The sequence below is a fragment of the Carassius auratus genome, chromosome 6 (assembly GCF_003368295.1).
Source record: "Carassius auratus strain Wakin chromosome 6, ASM336829v1, whole genome shotgun sequence".
Classification (NCBI taxonomy): Eukaryota; Metazoa; Chordata; class Actinopteri; order Cypriniformes; family Cyprinidae; genus Carassius; species Carassius auratus.
Window position 1 is genome coordinate 16,220,348 of NC_039248.1, and position 21,409 is coordinate 16,241,756.

The window sequence follows — 21,409 nt, forward strand, 5'->3', positions numbered from 1 at the left end:
TTTGTTTTGTTTTCTTTGTATGTATGGATTACTGGGGTTGTTACTGACATCTGGTGAAACTTTTATATCCATAGCACCTTTAGAAATATATTTACTGAGAGAAATGGTGATGTGTGTGAATGTGTATATATATTTTATATATGTGTATATATATTTTACCCGCTGTATGTGTGTGTGTGTGTGTGTGTGTGTGTGTATATATATATATATATATATATATATATATATAAACAGTGTGTCCCTGCAAACACTGAACTTCTTCCTTAAGGACAGGTAAGCACAGATGAGTGACCTTGAGTTGATTGAAAGAAAGTTGAGTGAAAGAATGCCTTTCATTAATATGTTTAGGTCACAGAGCTGCCTGTGGAACAGGACAAATGAAACGCAGTGTGCTGTCTGCTCTGCCCTGCTTTAAAGACAAACCACCTCTGGTAAAATGATGAACTCTCTAATCCTTTGTATTCATTCTTCTGCCCCCAGATTTAAACGGGTACACCGTCTCTTTTCTGCCTGTTAACAGGCAGCAGTATAATAATGTAGTTTCCTGTGATGTTTCGAAACCATTGCTCCAGGCTCAAGCTTAGTCTGCAGCGTACGGGATCAAGAAGAAATGTGAGCCAGTGAAAATGGATAAAAATGGCCCATTGTACCCCAAGGTAGGGAATAACTACTAACATGAGACACAAACAGCATAATAAATTATTCTCTGCTCTTGTTCCAGCAGACCAAAATCAAACTTTTCAGTGTACGCTTGGCAGGCCATTAAAAGAATTTCTTCATGCTCTGAAAACAGAGGCCTAAAGTTAATTTTGATATTTCGTCAGAAATGTAAAATACACTGTTCACATTAATTAACTTGCCTGGGTTTAATGTACTTTGCAAGAAAATAAGGTGCTCCAGAATATGATTTTAAACTGTAAGTGTTGGTTTTAGTTTCACAGGTAGATTTTATTTTATAAAATATTAATTTGATTTCACGGTTTTATCACATATCTCTCTGAACCCACAGCTCAGTTGTCAAACACATCTATGAGACGTCATCTGCTCATTAATGTGAAAGTGATTTCAACCATGTTAAGCTGTACAGGACCGTGAGATGCTGTGAATGAAAGGAAGGAAGCAGAAATATAAGCCTGACCTATAATTATGTTCATATATAGAGTATTTCGTTTTACATTGAAAAATGATTAACAGCAATTAAAAATAAATAAAAAATAATATTGATGCACATACTGTAAACGACATTACATTTTTAAGTCTCAGATCTGACAGGGATTGTAGCTGTGAACCCTCAACAGCACGACTGAGGTGGGACCCTTGAGCAAGGTGTGTGTGTACACTTGGATGGGTTAAATGCAGAGCACAAATTCCAAGTATGGGACACCATACTTGGCCTCACGTCTTCTCCTTTCCTTAGCATAAAAATGTTATTGCTGAAACACACCACTTCATCTTTCTTTTACCTTGAATAGTTTTAATTCAACTCTATCAAGCAACAGATGGATTTGAGCAAATTATCATAGAGTTTTTTGAATGTAAGATAAACACTCTTCTTTCATTCATAGCGATTTTTCATTTTGACTAATTGGTGTGAATTTATTCAATCTCACAACAATGTTTAAATACAATCTGTTTCTGCCCAACTGAGGGTTATATTTAGGGTGGACCTTTATGACACTTTTTTTCTATTGTGTTGGCAAGGCAAAAAAAAAAAAAAAAAAAAAAGGCAAGGGATTTTCTGCTAGAAGTTGCTTAAGCATATATATTTAGCTTTTCTAATATTTTACTGTTAATTGCATGTTATTAATATATTATTAATTTAGCCTTGTTTCTTGCTATCTATGCCAGAACAGACTAAAAATGAACAGCTAAAAAAAAAAATACAAAATAAAATTCAATTCTTTTACACATAAGTAAAAACAAAAACAGAGGGAAACTAAAAATTCAGTATTGTATGCTTATAAACAATATAGTTGTTTGTGTATGGTGTTATCTGTCAATTTAAAACTGCAATTACAATTTCCAGCAAGAAATGCTTATGATCACTGACAAAATGAAAAGCATTCCATTATCCACCACATTGCTAGGTGTGCAAGTCCACCTTCCCACCATCTTTCCTGTTTTTTTCAACGCCAGCAGTAACTTCACCTAAGAAGAATTCACCCTCTGTCTGTGGAATAATCCATATTGCGAGCGGGGGATTTACAGTATGTCTCTATTTCACTCCTTTTTTAAACACCCGATGTACCATTTCAACGTGAAACACAACACGACCTTAACTTTTCACTTTGTCTTTTAAAGGATGTAAACGTTTATTTTGGTCTTAGTTTATGGTGTGATTTGTGAACGCACAGACCGAACCTCCCTGCTAGAGTTTTAGTTCAACCTGCAGAATTTTAGGCAAAATGGCGACATTGTAACGGATGGAGGACGGGAAAAAAAGGACTGTAATCAAGTACCATGACAAACTTGTCCCATGTTATAGTGTCCTTCTATGGGAAGGTAGGTTTAAAGCTTACAAACGTCGTCCCTTGACGGATATGTGTTTAACCGTGTTGAGAGATGAGTGCGCGAAGGGTACAGTGGCTTGAGTCCTTGCATGGGCACGAGAGCTTATATACGCGGGCATCAGGTATGTCAACACCGTGCCACTCACGAATCGCGCAGGCTAACATTTCACCCCTTCGTTGTCATATACGCTATTGCTCTGAATAGTATCGCATTTGGTAAAAAAGTTGGATGCTCCTCTGCCATCTGAGCGCACTCGCGCGGTTTCTCGTTTCCCCCTGAAAAACACTTTATACACTTTTACAAGATAGGTGTCAGAATCGATCCAAAGCGGTGTCAGTCACTGGATGAGACGATTCGTTTTCCCGTGTCAGCGGGGAGTTTGTGTCGCGGCCTCTAGTCGCGGGTTTGACACTTGAAGAGCGCAGACGCGTTTAGACGCTCGTCTTGAAGGCGCTCTGCGCGACCTTGATTGGAGGGAATCTGTGCGCAACGCGTTTGCTCACCGCAGCATACAAACATCCCGCCAGCCTATTGCTTTCTGTCGTAAACCACAGTCGATCATTTTGAATGGTGCTTAAAAATAGGCCCAATATGAACAATTCTTGCATGCTCCCAGAACTTTAAATAGCTGTAAATGCACATTTTATAGCTTTATCAAACGAAATCACATCATATCTGCGTGTGACCTGTGACCATGGGCCTTCTAAATCCTATTTTGATAAATCCCGCTTTATCTCCATTGGTCATTTTAACAGGTGCAGAAACTTTGTTTTGCTGCATGACAACTTTGAGTGCCGAAGTTGACCCTTTTTTTTCTCCCCAAGCTTCAGATTCTACAGGAACTACGTGTTGTTTATTATTAAATAGCAAGGACAGTTTGGCTTGTTTCGGAAATATAACCCAGGTTTTCACTTTGTTGGTGTTTACAGTATGTGGAATGTTATTGCAAATGTGTGACTTGCATAATTTTCTTCTACTTCTTAATGTCATATGCTGTAAGTACCCTTATTATGGTTTGGATCATTAGTTCTTTGCAAATCTTTGTTTTTCCATTCTTAATTATCTGAGCATAATTTTACAATAAAGCTGTTCTTTACACCCTATCCTGCATACAGCGATCATACAGATCTGTTAGCTTTGTTACCATGAACACTGGATAAATGGAGGCCAAGAAAACACAGGAATATCCACCCTTTCTATTGGTGTCTACAAAGAAAGCCGAGGGCATATGTTTTAAGTTTTATCATTGAGGTGCATAATTACAGTGTTAGTTTCATAGTTACATAAATATTGATTTGGGTTTTATTTTTATTTTACTTAAAGAGACTGTGGAGATGTTTAACACAAGGACATAAAAGACATGAGCAGTTTTATTCCCCAGTTATGAAATGTTGCCATGGACAAGAATCATTATTTGTAATTATTTCGCTGCTGGATCTAATAAATGACCAATCAGAAGCAAGAATTTCAGAGAGCTTGTATAACGCACACTTCACTCGCCACCTGAAAGAAGCTTTTCTCTTCTGAAAATTCATAGGTCATGACAGAGCCTTGCCTCAATCCATATGTATTTGATATTCACTTTAATATAATTTAAACAGCAGTCTTAATAGAGATTTGGGCAGGGGTGAGTCCAGGAACAGGGCTTAGGCACATGCAACCCTAAAACCTGCATGTCCGTAAATGTGTAATCAAACCCTTTAAAGACAGATTACATAGCCAGACTCCAGAGCCGATTTCAAACAAATTGATTATGTGTCACTCAGCAAGGTCAAATATTTGCACTGAGGCGCATTTCTAGAATGTGCAGAATGATAAAAATTGGTCCCCATCTTCCCTGTTTTTGCTGCGCTCCCAGCTCGCAGTGTTCTAAATGAAGACACAGGGGACTGTTTTAATGGAAGTACACTGGCCTGAATTAGCAAGCCAGCACTACTGCAGCTGGGCCGGAGAGATATTTCAGTAAGCTGTTGATCTAGCCAGAACATTGAGACCTGCATAAATCTATTAGAGGAAGAGGCCAAGAGAGAGAGAGGCCTATTTATCCAGTGCTGTGCTCTGACTATTAGCTGCTCATTCCATATCATTTAACCTCTAGCATGACCTCTCATTACAGCCACCAGACTCATCAGTATATTAGAATGTAATGAGCTCTTTTGCTTAAATGAGACGTTGAGCCTAATGATTAAGCAGCTGTGTTTTGGTGGATAGAATAGCAGCAATTTATATGTGTTACTGTAGCAAAAATATAGATTTCTATGCAGCTAAGAATCCTGAAAAATGCACTAGGGTTGCTCTAAAAATATTAAGCAGCATAACTGTGATAATAATAAGAAATATTGTGCACCAAATAATCATATTAGTTTGAGCATGCTGCGCTAAAGGGAAGAGTAATGGCTGTGACATGTCTATTAATAACAATTCTCTGTCTATCTATATGTTCATGTTCCAGGTGGATTTACTGAGAACTACAGAGTTCCAATGCTTTGGAAAAGACTGGTAAGAACCGTATATGAATTTAAAAGAATATCAATTTAATGTGAGTCATTTGTGTCCTGTATTGTAGCAAATCACAGTAGTCTCATTAATCATTTCAAATAGTTAATAAACGTGCGGAAGTGTCATTTAAAAAGAGATAAAATGCTGACAGAATTAGGATGGAAACAGTGAATGTAAGATTTGTGTCTTCGCTAATATTGCTGGAAAGCTGGAGTGACAGCGCTCTGGCTGCCTGTACACAGCACCAGGGATGTGTGTAATGTTCCAGATATTTGGTGGCATGTCTCAACACCTTGAGCTGAGGCACAGATGTGTGAACTGCTCTGATACTATAGCTGGGTGTGATCACCAGTCAAATTAAATCAGAGCTGTCAGTTACACTTGTCACAGGCATACTTCAAGTCAGCCTGGAAACCTGGCAACCTTCATCTTCCTCTAGCAGCCCTCCAGAAAAAGGCCAAAAAGGGGAATCTGGGTATAATGTTGTGTGAGCAAAACTGCCAAAATAATTTTGTGTAATTGGACAATGATCCAACAGAATCGAGATGATAGTGCGAAAAATGTTAACCTGTCTGCGTTCCGCATTCAAACGGTATCTTTGTCTCTGAAGTTTGTCTTGGGAAGTGTGCCAAAATTATTTGACAGATGCGATTGTCGCCGGTTAGTCTCGTTCCAAGTCGAGAGCTTGCCTCTCTCTTAGCGCAAATTCTCACAACTTTGAAACAGACATGGCATGGGTGTCCCGCCATTCAGTTACCCGCACCCCAGATAAGCAAATGAGAACACTTCTTCCTATTAAAGACTTTATGAGGGAAGTTACACACGTAAAATCTCTCAGCTCACCAAAAGCTACAGACGGACCGCAGCAGCCTCGGGCTCCAGATCTCACACTGATGACTTCACCACTAGGGGCCAGGATTTGATCACTAATACTCTGCAGGGTGCTAAACTTTGTTACAGTTAAAAGATATGAGAGCTTCTCTCTGAAGATCCCCTAACTGCTATGCCATTCATAGTCTATTTTTAAATAATCTTAGGTGTGTCAGTACACGAAATGTCGGTAACAGTTTGACGGTGTTGCTTAGCCTTATATGAACAGCAGAAAACTTTGTGGAAATACCTGGAAAATTTGAGTATTGCTTGGTTTTTGTAGTGCCTGATAGTATGTGCATTCATTGATTCTGCTTGAGTGAAATTACATACTCGTTTAATACCACTTTTTTGGGGGGGCCTCATGCATTTAAAAAAAAAGTGACCGCAGAGGGACAGAATCTATCGGAACAAATGCATTTGTAAGTGCCTAAGAGATTCCAGAATCAATAGGACCAAGGCCGTAAGAATGTTCTATCGACGCTGGAGGGTGTCTCTTACTGAGCACCAATTAACCAAAATTAAATCCACTGTTTCTATTGATTGAAAGGGTAAAGGCAAAAGTTTGCCTGAGAATTAACTGTCAAGCCCCCAAAACCTTTTTCTTGCGAAATCCTTCAAGGTTGTGGTTCACCAATCTCATTAAATTTCCCAATTATTCCTGGAGTTGGATGTGATATTTTAGAGCTTTGAACAGAGGTTGCAGGGTGCTGTATGATTATAGAGCATTTATGTCAGGGAGAGATCACTGAATTATATGTGGTATTAAGAGAGATGAGAGTGTGTTAATGGTGTACCTGAGCAGTCATTACATTACACATACTGATATTCTGCTTATTGATGTGTTCACAAGCAGGTTCTGAAGCGCCATTTGTACAACCAAAGTTTAAAAATAGAAAAATTGAAGTCAAAGCATTAATTATTATCATTTCATAATTGTTTAAAAGAAAAATCTTGAAATATTAAACAAAAAATTAAATGGAAGAAATTGTTTACTTTTGCCCTCAGAAACCTATACAAAACCTTTCTTCCTTTTATTTATTTATTTAGTATTATTAAATATAACCCTAAATAAATATATTTATCTTTTTTTGCTTTTTATATTTTTCCTTTCCTATTCTCTCTCTCTCTCTCTCTTTCTCTCTCTCTCTCTCTCTCTCTCTCTATATATATATATTAAATGTGTGTATTCTTTGTTTTTACATGTTTATTTTATGTCATCTGGTTATAGAAAGTATGGCCAAATGTTGCCAGAGCCATCTATTGGTCATCAGTGGTACTGACCAGTGGGAAGTACAAATTCTGTCAGCTCACGGTTTAAATGTGAATATAATAATAATAATAATAATAATAAAAATAATAAGTGACTTATGTATATTGGATTTAAGTAAATAGGTAGGTTACATCTGTGGCAGACAAATCACATTTAGCTGTTTTGCTGAGACCCGTATAAAGTATAAAAAAGTAAGCATTAAAATGTTTATTCCAACTTGATGCTAACATTTTCAGTTTCCAGTAGAGTTGCCTTTGGCAGAACTGGCAAATGTTTACATATGTTTTCTGAAATGAATATATTTACGCCATGCTATGTTTCTTTATATAGCAAAAAATATTTAAATATCACCTGATTTGTTGCTTATCAAACACAACATTTTGTTCATTTTTGGTTGGGTCAGCTACATTCATAGAGTGCTGCATGGCGCATACAACCAGACGGTACAGCGAGGGAAAGTGGCTTCAGCACCCTGTTATTGATAAGAGCATCTTAATTGGAATAAAGAGGAAGGGCCTCTCCTTCTGTCTTTTGTATACATTTACTGTTATACTCATTAGCTTCCCATCGTCTCCCAGCTAGCATCTTCTTTACAGCCCGCTGGGAGTCTCTCGGGAGGTTATTTACATCTCTCCATGGGGCCTTTCTCAGGTTACCGAGCACACCCCCTACCTCTCCTTCTGCACGCATGCAGCCTCTTCTTTGATTTGCTTGGGAGTTGCTCTGATTGAGTGGGGCTCTGGTGTTAATGACCAGTCTGGATGCAGCTCCACCCCCTCATTCAGCTTTAATAGATGCCATTGACAAGCAGCAGGGACTGATAAAAATGTGATGATTTTTTAATATCCTAAGGGAGCCTGTTCAGGGTGAGATGGGCCAGAAAGTGCAAGCATTGCTTTGTGTGGTTAAGAACGGGTCGTTTTTTGATTAGCAGTGTTCTTTTAGATGAAGAATTGGTTAAACAGATGAATGTTGAATGTTTGGTCCTAATTTAGATATAAATCCTCCGCCACTATTTGCCCTTTTCCGCTTTCCTCACTTTTATTATGTTGCTCATGTCTTGCGCTGCACATTACGTTTTAAGAAAAGGTAATAAAAGTCGTTTCATCCCGAAACCTGCGGCGCTTGACATTTCTCCAAATTTAAGCGTATTGATGTCTGCTCGCTTAGACCCGATCTCGTCCTCAGCGCGTAGACAAGCGTTGACATTGACACGCTTTCATCTGATTGGTCACGTGTCTTCAGCAAAGCGGCAGTGACAAAGTTAGCTTTTTTCCTTCACACTACTCAAGCAAGACAGACGCGTGTGAGTCTGCCCTCGATCACAGCGGTAGACACGTGCCCGCGTAGCCCCACCATATTCGAATCAGATCTCCAGTAATCATCACATTTCACGTAAAGAAAAATCGACGCCGTACAACACAGCTCATGACCTGAGAGGAAGTATATTTCATGGCGCACTGCTTTCATATTTTACACGGAATAGAGCTCAACAATCAATTGTTTATTTTCCATCAAGATATATGCCACCGTGTAAAACTACCACAGTGATGCAACTGCCAGAAAACTTTCGCCCCCTTCTATAAGTGACAAACTCTTTGCATCATTCTTTAATGTGAGCGAGAGGCTACTGGTTTAAGGGCCTGTCGACCTGCGCTACTTCGCACACTCTGCCCGGCTCACTATAAGAGTGCCCTCATTAAAACTGAAACCCCAGACCTGCTCAGCTTTTTCTTTTTCCTGCTCTCTTGCTCCCTTTTTAAAAAAGCGAAGTTTTAAACTGACAAAGCCACGGGAAATCCCCATCAGACATCCCTCCCTTAATCTGTCTAATTTTGAAAGGTATTGTTTAAGGCTTCAAAGTTTATATGGTTTAATCCTCCTCTAACACTACAGGGCAGCAAATGAGGCCATGTCAGCAGCTCTGGCATCACTAATCTACTTCACACAACAGAAAATCCTCCTTCTAGATAAGGTTGCATAGGTTTCCTGTGAACTCGCCTTTTGATGTTCCTTACCTGCTATTGAACATGACTTCTGTCTAAACCCAACTGTCACTCACTCCCTGTCCCCTTTTATCATGCCCAGTGACCCCCCTTTCCCCTCTCCCCTATCCTAAATCTACCATCAGTAGGAGCAGGCATTTCACTCGCTCTATTTTAGGAAAGAGTACTGAGGCGGGCTGCGTGATTGAGTCCTTGAGTACGTGTTGATGCTCTTTTAATTTGGGTTGGGGAAGGATGTGCTCTTTTGTTTTGAAATCCAGAGCCACATTTGTGTGGACTGTTTTTTAATCGGGGTTAGTTGACAAAGCCGCAACGTTGCATCACCTTGACTATGAATGGCCAGCCATTGGAAAATGCAGCTTTTGCAGTGCTGTGGCAACCAAGATGTTAGAGTTGGCAGCCTTGGCTCCTGGTAAAGCAGCGGTTTGTTAGACACAGAGGGAGAGATCTCTAAGGTAGCTGCCCCTGCGCTCTGTGGAGATTGTGTATTGAAGCAGATTTATTGCTGAGCTCTCAATTTCCACACAGCGTTCAAAAGAAATTGGATTCTTGCCACTCTCCATGCATCTTAGTTTCTTTTCCAAATGGAGGAGAAGGTGGCGGTGGTTGTAAACAATCTCAGAAATTTTCTAGGGTTGTAATGTATGGTACAAAAATGGCAAAAGACTAAACAAATGATGGCTATCTAATGTATATATGCTTTCCTATAGCTCAGACAGTGCAGTGTGGTGATGGGGTGCAAAGGTTTTTTTTTTTTTCCCATGGAAGGAATATAAAACTTGAATGCAGTCTAAAAAGTCACTTTGGATAAAAGCTTCTTCCAAGTCTTTTAAGTGGAAAGGTTACTACAGGGGGAAAACACAACCAGCAGAGTGGATCAAAATGCAAATTCCTTACATTTATTTTAGGTGTAGACACTGCTGCTTAGTGTTCAGAGACTTTGTTTTAAGTTAAATAAATTAGGGTTAATTGAGTTTAATTATGCATAATTTATTGTTATTATAATATTAAGTACGCCTTAAAAGAAAGTTTTACCAAGACTTGTTAGCTGAGACCTCTGAACTCATTTTGCAAATTCTAATCCAATTAATTTAATTCATTATAAATCAAATTATAACATGAAATTCCCAAATATATGAGTGTTCCCTTCCAAAAAAAAAAGCTGCAGCATGTGCTGTGACACCCAGTGAGAGGTTCCTCCTGTCACTGCTGCTCTGTGTGTTCATGAGTCTGTTTGGCTGAACTCAACGCTTTTCCTCAACATTGCAAGAGAAGAAGAGAAAGACAGGCTCTCCTCAGACTCTGTGAGGTGTCAGGTTGAATAGCTACCTGTTTGTTTGCTCACAGCTGTGCTTTGTTAGTCTCTCACACTTGAGAGGCGGCTTCATAAATTCACAGTGTGTCAAACAAATCAATAACCCCCATTAACCGAGGAAGATTCTCTGCTCTGTACTTGAGGGGCCACGGCCTCCCTTCTTTGTTTAGATGTGTTTTTTTCTGTGCAAGAGGAAGATAGGATGGGGAAATGAAGGACAGGTAAAAGAAAGAGAGAGAGAGAGAGAGAGAGAGAGAGAGAGAGAGAGAGAGAGAGAGAGAGTAATAGATAAAGTAAAATGGATTTGGGCATGTTGCCGATTCACATAGACAGATAACTGCTCTGAATGACTTGCCCCACTTGGTCCTGTTGTTGTAGTCCTCTCTTTTAGGGGAAGCATCTGAGGAAACTACAAGAGGTTTCACAGCTTCATTCTGTTGAATGAGTCTGAAGTGTTTTGGCAATCGATTTCCGTTTTGATGCAAAATGCAGTATAGGTCCATGTCTTCATCCTACTTTAGGAAGTTAGCTATTTTTAAATAGAGATAGAGATTTTAGTTCTTTGTCCCTGTGAGTGTGTCTCATATTTATAGAACATACTTAATGGTTCTTTGCACATGTAGTGCAGCACATAATTGTATTCTTGGAACATATACTTCCAGCTTTTGGCCTTCTTTCACCATCATAAAAGTGTAGTAGGTGGAAAAAAAAGTTGAAGACACCAAAGTGGAACATAGCAAGTAGTTTGTATTCTCCTATGATTAATAAATATCCAAGAAAAGTTTATCTTCTGGGGTTCCAGAATAATGTGTAATGATAATATGCAATTATCACTTCTTATTTTTTCAGCAGTAACCTCAAGATGAGGTGCAACTCGAGTGTTAGAACAAGTGCTGATGGAAAGAATAGGGGCTGAGAGAGAAAGAGGGAGAGAGAGAGAGAGAGAGCACATGACATATGTGTGTCGTGTAAGTGTTAAGTGCTCTTTTACTTGTGCAGTTAATTTAGACTGATCACAGGGGGACCTCCTCTGATTCATTGTTGTTTGTGAATTCAAACATGTTCATTACCGAGCATATTTCAAGGAGAGAGTTAGAGCGAGATTGAGAAAGAGAGCTAATCGCTTCAGATTGATCTCCGTGCCGAGCGTAGATGTATTTAAGCTCATAATCCTTGTAAATAGCTTCCAGCAAGGCAAAGGCAGCCTTTTAACATTGACTAAATGAAGTAAATAGAAGCGAATTAATTTTTAAAAGACGCATTGCAGTTGAACCCTGTTTGTTATGTATGGAATAGATCAGTGTGGAAACTGGAAGCTAATGAGGCCTGTAAATTTAAAGCTGAAATCATATTCTGAGGCTTTGCCACCCTGCTGTTTAGGGGTTTGCAGTGAAGTTCGTTTTTAAATGCAGAGCGTCTGTTCTCCCTCCGAAAGCCCCTCACACCCCAACAGATGGAGAGAATATGGAGCTCGGAAGGTTTACCTAGGAGGTGGTAACAGTGAAGCCACTCATTAACACTGAATTTAACACTTCGTTAGCAACGCGGCTTCCTGTTGAGAGTAGCTAGTGCTGAATGTCAAATCCTCAGAGCATACACCGTGGCCTAGCAGGACAACAGCAAGCCTGGGCCCCTTTAACACACCCTTTAAACATAGTCCTGTTGTCCCACAGGTTTGCTGGTGTTGAGCTGTTGAAAACCATCAAATATAATTAGATCGGCTGATGACACCTGAGGTATATTTTACTGGCTAGTCATGAACGGGAGCGTTTCTACCTGGGTGTGTGTGTGTGTCTCTGTGTATACTGTATGTGTGTGCAGTGTGCCAATTTGTCAGGTTTGAAGCAACAACAGTCTCGTGCTGGGATGTGCTTTGGCACCATCGGAGAGTGATAAGACAGAATAATATGATCTTATTGGTGGTGCTTTGTTCCCATGGAAATTGGTCAATTTTAGCAGGCGGCTGAGAACTTTGGTGGAAGAAACAGGAAGGTTAGATCCCAGAGGTGCGTTCACATAATTAAGCTTCCTCACCAGGACTTCCAGGGCTAACGTTGGGGTGTGTTGTGAAAAAAAGTGGTGACAGCGGGTGTTTGAGATGCATATTGTGGCAACAAAAGTGATGGCCGTGTTTTTTAGGCCACCATTAGAGCAGTTTAAAGAGCCTGACTCTTTAATGCTGCATATTTGTGATGCACTTTTTTATCATAGGATATATTAATTTATTCAGAAATACATTAAAACGCAGTTCATACCTATAATGACCTGAACTCTTTTTGATGGCTGTTTTAATTTATGAATTAAATGTTAATTTGATATATTTTTTAATGCATAAATGCAAAAATATCAATGTAAAAAGAACTGTGCCTATATCATAATGAATTATAATATTTTAAATAACAAAACTGCTTAACTGATTAGAAACTTTTGAGTGCTGAAAGGTATGTGGTGCTGCCTCTAAAGTATTGTTCCAACCAACATACAGAAAAAAAACAACAACAAAAAAAAAAACAATGTACAAGAAAGTATATCAGAGAAAGGACCGTCTTCATAAATGTTTTGATATTTGGGTAAAAAAAGGAAAAGACAAAAAAAAAGTTTCTTGAAAGATGAAATAATAATACAAAGAGAACTTAGCATCTATGTGTTTTCCCGCCTTTTGTCAAGGACACTGTGCACCATGACATTGACCCTCATAAGTAGTTTTATTGTCTCTCTTTTGCAGACTGTGTTGTCTCTGTTATGGCGGCAGTAAAAGAAAGTGCAGAGGAAGACAAAGAGGTAGAATCTTCCTCTGATGACACTCAAGAGCTGACAAGCACATCTTCTCCCAACAACAACAACAATAACAGCTTGGATCCACCAGAGCCCCTGCCCTTGGACAGCCACCAAAACCCTTTAAATGGAGTCCAGCCGAACCCATTTGTCTGTGGTAGCATCCCTGCTGCCCCCAGCACAAACGACTCATTGCCTTCAGGAGCACTTGTTAATGGAGCTGCTTCACACTGTACCTCAGAGGAGCCCTGTGTCCACAACAAAGACATGTCCCCTCTTCCCGGGACAGACACCAGCCCTGAGGTGTTACCACCTCCCAGTGAGCTTCAATCAGACACCCAGCAGAAAACAGAAGGGTGCGCCCTAAAAGTGCGGCCCGCACGGGCCTCATCTGAATCAAACAACAGTGAAGGTGAGGCCCCCTTAGATGTGCTGGTGGGGGAAGGCTTGGATAACAGGCCAATCAGCCGACTGTTGCCTAGAAAGGGAATCAAAGCAGGGTGCTTATGGGACTTTGATTCGGAGTTGTCAGAGAGCTCCTCTGATGACTGTGATGGTCTGAACTGGGGCCTGCAGGAGAAGTTCATGCGGATACTGTTGAAAAGCAGCGTAGCAGGTGATGGAGTAAGAACAAAGGTAGCGATTGATGGAGCTCCACATGCCAAGCGAAGACGGAGGATGCGTAAAAATCATGCCATGGAGAGGGCTGACACTGGAGGACAGGTTTATGATGGCTTTGATTATGCATCCCAGAATTCCCTAACCGATGAAGACTCCGATTTTGAGTCGTCCATTAACAAAGAACATGCCTTCAGGAAAGAGCCGGAAAGTTTGAAAGCATATGCCGGCTTGCGCCTGGAGAAATTCTGCGACAAGTCAGCTGCCATGCAGGAGCTAATTTCAAGCGAGAAGGAAGAGAAATGTGATGAAAGCGGCAGCGACGTAGAAACAAACACCTACATGGGTGAAAAATCGGCACAGTTAAAGACAGAGACAAAAACAGGCGAGGAGCTGTCCTTCTTCCCCTGTTCAAAGTGCAATGATAATTTCAAGGAGAAGAGGCATTTGCATAGTCATATGATGTATCATTTAGATAGGAATAATAAGGTGAGACAAGAAGACATTCCCCGACCCTTTATATGTAGAGAGTGTGGGCGTTCGTTCCGAGACCTAACCTCTCTGCAAAAGCACATGATAATCCACCAGGTGCGGAGGGAGAGGCTGATGGAAGAGATTAAAGGGTTCAGTAAGATAGATGTCGAGGGAAGAAGAGCTTGTCTTCAGTGTCCCCAGTGTGTCTTTGGAGCGAAGTGCCCCAAAACTTTCGCCCATCATAGCAAAACTAATGAGATGGAGAAGATGTCTTATAGCTGTAAGGAATATGATAACATGACTTCGGCTGAAATGGAGGCACATGAGTGCACAGTTCACCACAACGACTTATTTGTATGTAAAATTTGCACATTTAGAAGTAAGAACGTATATAGTTTCAGAAAGCATGTAGAGCTTATACATGGGCAAAATTTTGAGAATTATGAACCTCAACCACACAGCAATGTGGATGACCACATAAAAGCTGTGTTGGACCAACCCAAAAACATGGATTCATCTTTACTTATGCCAAAGATTCAAAGCACAGAGAAGCGGTCTGTTAAGGACAGAGTTCAGCTGCCCTTTAGGTCCAATGGCTCAGCTGACCTTAATGTGAAAAGCAAAAACACACAAAAAGCTTGTGATGGTTTCAGCTCCTCGCTGATCAAATGGAGCCCTGGCAGCCCAGCAAACAAGCTGTCACCATTCTCACTGAGAAGTGACAAGCCAAGCAAATTATCCCCTCTGCCTACAGAGAAAATAGACGTGACAACAGGTCTCCCATATGTCGAAGAAGACAATCAAGGATATGAAAGCGCTGTCTCCGAAAAGAGGACAAAATATCTTTCCAGCTTTGACGTACATCTTACAACGAAAACAGAGATCGTGAGTAAAGCAGCCTGTCTGAACCCTGGCACTGAGAGCTGTCCCAAAGATTCTTCAACCGGCAGTACTTTAGTTCTGCAAACGCTGCGGCACAAAGTACCCTCGAAAAGAAAAATGTCAATCCCGTATCGCAACACCCATGCCGATATTCCTCATGTGCGTCTTCCAAAATGTGAGCCTGAGTCTCCACAATGGGACTCTAGTACACCACAAGAGGGAGATGACTATGAAGGTGCTCAGGATTTCAGCGACTGCACCAAAGAGTCTTCGGATCAGTTTCACAGCAATACCCCTAGTGATTATTTCATCCCTTTCAACAACAACATTCTGGACTATGCCGATAATGCTAATCCAGACAACAGCACAGAGGTGGACAGTGAGGATATTTGTACATTTATAGTGAAGGAGGAGTGTATTGAGAGTATAATAAGTGAGGAGAACCCTGATCATGTTGTTTATCAGCAAAGTGACCCTTATGCAGAGTATATTGTCAACCCTTTGCCTTTGGTGGGCAGGAAGTGCTGTCCCTATTGCCCCGCAGTCTTTGAGTCTGGGGTGGGCTTGTCTAACCACGTGAGAGGACACTTACATAGGGTGGGGCTAAGTTATGATGCTCGTCATGTGGTGTCACCTGAGCAAGTGGCATCTCAGGACCGCCAGCCTCGCATACGCCGAAAAATCCCCTCAGTGAATCGCAGAATCAGAAAAGGTGATTATTGTTCACCTTTCCTTGTTCAAGTCATTGTGATTTTAGATAATGCTCTCAAACTAAAATCACACATGCATAACCTATGTTTATGTATGTGTACAAACATTTCTACATGTAACTGATTCATTTAAAGTAATTATGTGCTTTCATCATGGCAGATAAGCCAGAGTCTAAATCCGAGCATACCTGTCCGCTGTGCCTGGGCTGGTTTGACACTAAGACCGGCCTCTCCAATCATGTGCGGGGTCACCTGAAGCGGATTGGCAAGCCAATTTCGGGCGCTAGCAAGTCACCTCTCTGCATCCTGACGGAACTTCTTCAGGATGAGACGGAGTACAAGAACATTATAAGGGTGTTTGGTTCCAGACCGCACTTATCGAAACCTTTTGTCTCTCAAAAGTTTGCCAGCAGCGATGGACTATTTCTTACATCCTCTGGCATTCCCATGAAGATCCACCATGCAACTGGCCCCCCAGATGAATGGCCTATGATCAGACCCCCTGAGTTTGACAGAGAGAGAAAGAGGACCGATAAGGTCCAGTCTTGCACTTTAGAGGATCTGCTGGGAAATAAGAAAGTGGAGCAGGAAATGGAGGTTGAAGGTCACTTCGAGGAGGTCATCTCCTCCACTAGAGGCAGTTTACCCAGAACACCATCTGTGAAGCTGGATCCTACCTGGAGCCAAGGTTAGGAACCACACACTCACTCATACATGTGTCATTTGTTGTTACCCAGAAAATTAATTAAATACTAATTTACAAAACTTTTTAAAAATGTTATGTCAATCTCTGAAATTCAGAACTAAAATTTTAAAACCCCAGTACTGCAGCTGTGTTTCTTTCAGTAACAAGGTTCAGTAAAGTACATTTATTCAAAGACATTAGTCTCATTGAACCTCTTGAAGAAGAATTGGCCCCTTAAACATTAATGTGGAAACATTTTATGTGTAATTATGTTTTCTCAGCAACAGCTTCAGTTTGTCTAAGCATCTTTAATGACAGGTTTATAATAACAGGTTAATAAAGACCCCCAGTTATTCAAGTTGAAGTACAGTGACAGAATTGTCCTTTTCTCCACCAAAACAATGTTTGAGTTGATTAGCTTGGTTTTATATGTCTGTACCACTAATCAACTTCTGTTGAGGCTTTTAATGGTTCACTAAAGATCAAAATTTAAGTGGATAATGAAGCTCAGAAATGATTTGTATTTACAATGAGAATACCTTACTTAAATATTTGATTACATATGTCCATTTAGCATCAAGTTTAGAGGCTGAAACAAAATATTAGGCTCCTAATTGGCCATTAATTTCTATTTTCTTGTGCATTGTAAATTGACAAAGAGAGCTTGGAAGTACCATTGATACTGAGCAATTTTAGTGAAAACAAAACCCCTCCATGACAAGAAGCTTTTGCCTGTTCACTGACAGCTGAGCGTATGATCTGTCTTGTTTCGAGTGATGTTGAATCAAAGAATCTGAGAGTGACAGACAGGTGAGCTTTCAGATATCTGGGTCACAATCCTGCGTTGAACATTCTTTATTCCCATAACATAGGGTTTTTATTGTTGTTAGTCTTTTGTTAATAGTTATAGCCCTTGAAGTGCAAATAATAAAGTAGTTTGTTAAGTGCCATACCATTGATTTGAGATATTTACAGTAAGCATGGGTAGAAATGATCAATACGATGTAACATGACTGCACAGTCTTGTTTCACAGCTGCTCTCATGTATTTTTCCACCTCTACAGCCTTCATTATTTACAGTGCACCTTAAATCCAATTTCAGTCATGCACTCCATATTAAATATGTATGACAGACGCCTCATACTTAAGACAAAGTTCTCTTCCTGTAACCTTGAAGTTGCCAGTTGATGTCATTAAAAGAGAGAGGGAACACAAGATACAGAGAGTGCATGGTAAAAGTTTGCCACTCATTGAAATATTGTAGCAGGTACAAAAAGAATGAATGTCATCAAAAGTGGCTTTGAAATTCAAATGTAAAACGCATAGCGTTCTTTTATGTACTACTGGAAACACATCAGCTGTATTTGCACATCTTTGTTTCATGTCTACCCAAATAAAACTCCCATTTCATTAATAAAAAACAAATTAATGAAGTTTCACAATCACTTTTATTTTAATTGGATATACACGGTTACATTCATTTGATTTGTCTGTTCATCCAGACTCATATAATCAGGTCTGTTTTTTATGTCCTGCTGAAACACTTTGATTGGTGGTGGAGCACTAAAAACTATTGCAAGAGGTTTAATTAGGCCATTTAGAAAAAAAGGGAAGTTTGTGCTTTTCAGAGTAGTCTAGATGAGTACATATGTAAATCTAGAATTAATATGCTCTTAATCAAGTAAAATAAGAGCTTGTCATCTTAGGAGTTTTGTGTATGTCCTTTTGTTGATATTACCCAGAATGACCAAAAGACTTCATGTTTTGTATATTTTTGCAATTCCAATTTTCAATTATGTTTGTATTAGGACTATTAATAAAAGGCAAATGTTGATTTGCTACAATAAATAAAAATACTAATGATTATAATGTGATTATTTATGATTATATGAACTATTAACCCAATTAACATTTCATGCCTCCTGACCTTTATGCAACTTCTATATTAAGCAAAGGAGCGCTATGTATATATAAATCATATTTTTTTAAATTCTGAAGTGGCCCAGCTGATACTACAGTATAGAATGAGTAAGAAACTGTCCATATGGGACACATTATGGTTTTCAATAACATCAAAACAAAGTTCAGATTGATGTTGAAAACACATCAAATTGACACCAAAATTGACGTAAAAACAACAGGTCAAATATGCCAATCAAAGTGTTGTCAAAAACTTTATTGACTGGTGTTTTATTGTACTGGTGTTTTATATCCAATCAACATTATGTTATGTTAAATTGAATGTCAAACATATTGGCCGACATATTCATTTTCACCCAGTTACCACCGGAAGAAATTGCCATCCATTTATTATCATAAAACATTTCTACCATGTGTTATGATATATATAGTCAAGCTTCATATACCAGCTGTAGCTTAGCATTAAATGAACACATTTCATCTAAATATACAGTGAGAGCAGATTAATAGTTTCAAACATTGCCCGTAAGAACAAACAACCCATCAAACTGAGTGCAAATACTGAGAACATACAACTACATGTCCTCAAAAAACAGAGCGCACAGCCGATCTTTATGATATGAAAACAGATGGAGTGGGGGGTGATGACACTAAGGGAATCACAGTTTTATTTTCTTCAAGCTGCTGTGTTCCTTTTCTAAATTACAAACTGATGTAGCCATATAACATGCTATCGCTTTTTAAAGATCAGTCATGAGTGGAGAGCAGCTACAGAAAAAAGCATAAGTCATTGAACTCTTATTTAAATGCTTATTAGCTCCAAACCTTGTATTTGTGTGATCCAGAAAATAAAAAGATCTGCATCCACTGCAACACGACGTTCCACAGCGCTGTCAGTCTGTCCAATCATCTCAGAGCATATGCACGACGGAAGAAAATGGCCTTATTAGAAGGAACAAGTAGGATTTCATACTTGCTCTTCCAATCTAATATAATCTAATCATCCAGTCACTCAGGTTTTTGTTGATTTCAATTGCTCTGTTTTTTTTTCACAGCATATGATTGTAAACAGAAGAGGCCGAGATCAAGGCCTGGGCCAAAAAGAAAGGCATTTTCATCTCTACACGCCGCCTCTGAAGTGATCTACAGAATGACCTGCAGGTACTTTACACCTCTCCTGCACTCTCTCCTACCACTACCAGGAGTTCTCATATCTGTCTTTCTTTCCCCCAGGTTCTGCGATCTGATCTTCCAGGGTCCTCAGTCAATTCAGGAAGACTGGATCAAGCATTTGCAGAGGCATCTTATGCACACGAGTATTCCCGGCATGGGTGCAGGTATGGTGGAGGTTTCAGCGCTGTGTAAAGAGCTGTGTTCCCCATCTCCCCCCGAGTGCCTGCTTCTGGATACACACCCTCCTCTCAGTCTGCCTGAGGGGGTCTCCTAAGCCACGTTTACACACCAGCTATGCTCACTGTACACCTGTTCTGCACATGTTCATAAACAAATACACATATAATACTGTATATACATCTATATATGAGTACAGAATAGAAATATATAATATAAATGAAAGATTTTCTTATATTGCATATTATGCTTTTTTTCTTAGGTTTATTTACCAATTTTATTATATCAATCTTCGGTTATTTTTAAGGGCATGCTATTTGCAACATAGATGTAGAGATATATTTAGGTCTTGGATGTGCACATTATGCAGTCTCTCTCTGCAGACTGCAGTTCTCAGCTGCTGTGACTTGCAAGTGTAAAATTCAGCAGCTAGATTTTAGAAACTGTCCAAATCATGGAATTCAGAGGTCACTGTAGAACATAGCACTATGTCGACTAATCAGCTTCAAAGACATTTACAAGGACTTGCTATTTACTGTAATTTTGCGCTGCAAAGTTTATTTACACTGACAAAAATAACAACCTAGTCTCATAAAAATATGTACCTCTGGATACTTTTCTGCAACACACATACCTTACTGCACGTTTTGCGCAGTTACAAAGAGAAATGTCCACTGAGTAGCACTAAAACATGTGTTTATTACTTTGATATACAGGTGCATCTCAATAAATTTGAATGTCGTGGAAAAGTTCATTTACTTCAGTAATTCAACTCAAATTGTGAAACTCGTGTATTAAATTCAGTGAACACACTGAAGTAGTTTAAGTCTTAAGTTCTTTTAATTGTGATGGAAGGAAAAAGTGTGGAAGAAAAAGATGCACAACCAACCGAGAGAACCGCAGCCTTATGAGGATTGTCAAGCAAAATTGATTCAAGAATTTGATTGAACTTCACAAGGAATGGACTGAGGTTGGGGTCAAGGCAAGGTATTTGGCTACAGTTGTCGTATTCCTCTTGTTAAGCCACTCCTGAACCACAGACAACATCAGAGGCATCTTTTCCACAACATTCTTATTTATTGAGATGCACCTGTAGGTGTGATTGCTGTGTTTTTATTACATTGCTGTAGGTACGTATTGCAGCCGTTCAGAATTCAAATATTCGGGAACTGGCGTGAGAAGATAATGCTCTATCGTGTTGGAAATATGCCATACACTGAATCCAACCCTAAACCTACCCGATAGCAAACAAATGCAAAAATGATATAAAAAAGCATTTGTTGATGCTAATTTGCCATTTTAACTAACTCATAAGTAGATTTGAACTGTTTTGACAAAACTTAGTTACACGTGATTCAATCCGGAGCTTCTCACCTCTCTAGTACATCTCTGTACTCCATAGCTACCAAACAAACCTACCGTCTATGAAAGCCCATAGATATGAAGCTGGATATGAGTGATGCTAATGTTCAAAGCATTAATTTTCAAATCTCCCAGCATATTAAAAATGTTTTGAAGTAA

At 39.5% G+C, this 21,409-nt stretch overlaps 1 protein-coding gene across 1 annotated transcript; it reads left to right on the top strand.

The window, feature by feature from the left end:
• The first annotated feature begins 1,873 nt into the window (after nucleotides 1–1,873).
• On the top strand, nucleotides 1,874–20,716 carry znf644b (zinc finger protein 644b). Its single transcript, XM_026263582.1, has 7 exons — nucleotides 1,874–2,502; nucleotides 4,964–5,010; nucleotides 13,200–15,935; nucleotides 16,094–16,621; nucleotides 19,384–19,497; nucleotides 19,594–19,699; nucleotides 19,772–20,716. The coding sequence occupies exons 3-7, from the start codon at nucleotides 13,217–13,219 to the stop codon at nucleotides 19,983–19,985; spliced, it is 3,681 nt and encodes a 1,226-aa protein (XP_026119367.1). The 5' UTR covers nucleotides 1,874–2,502; nucleotides 4,964–5,010; nucleotides 13,200–13,216; the 3' UTR covers nucleotides 19,986–20,716.
• The last annotated feature ends 693 nt before the right edge of the window (nucleotides 20,717–21,409 follow it).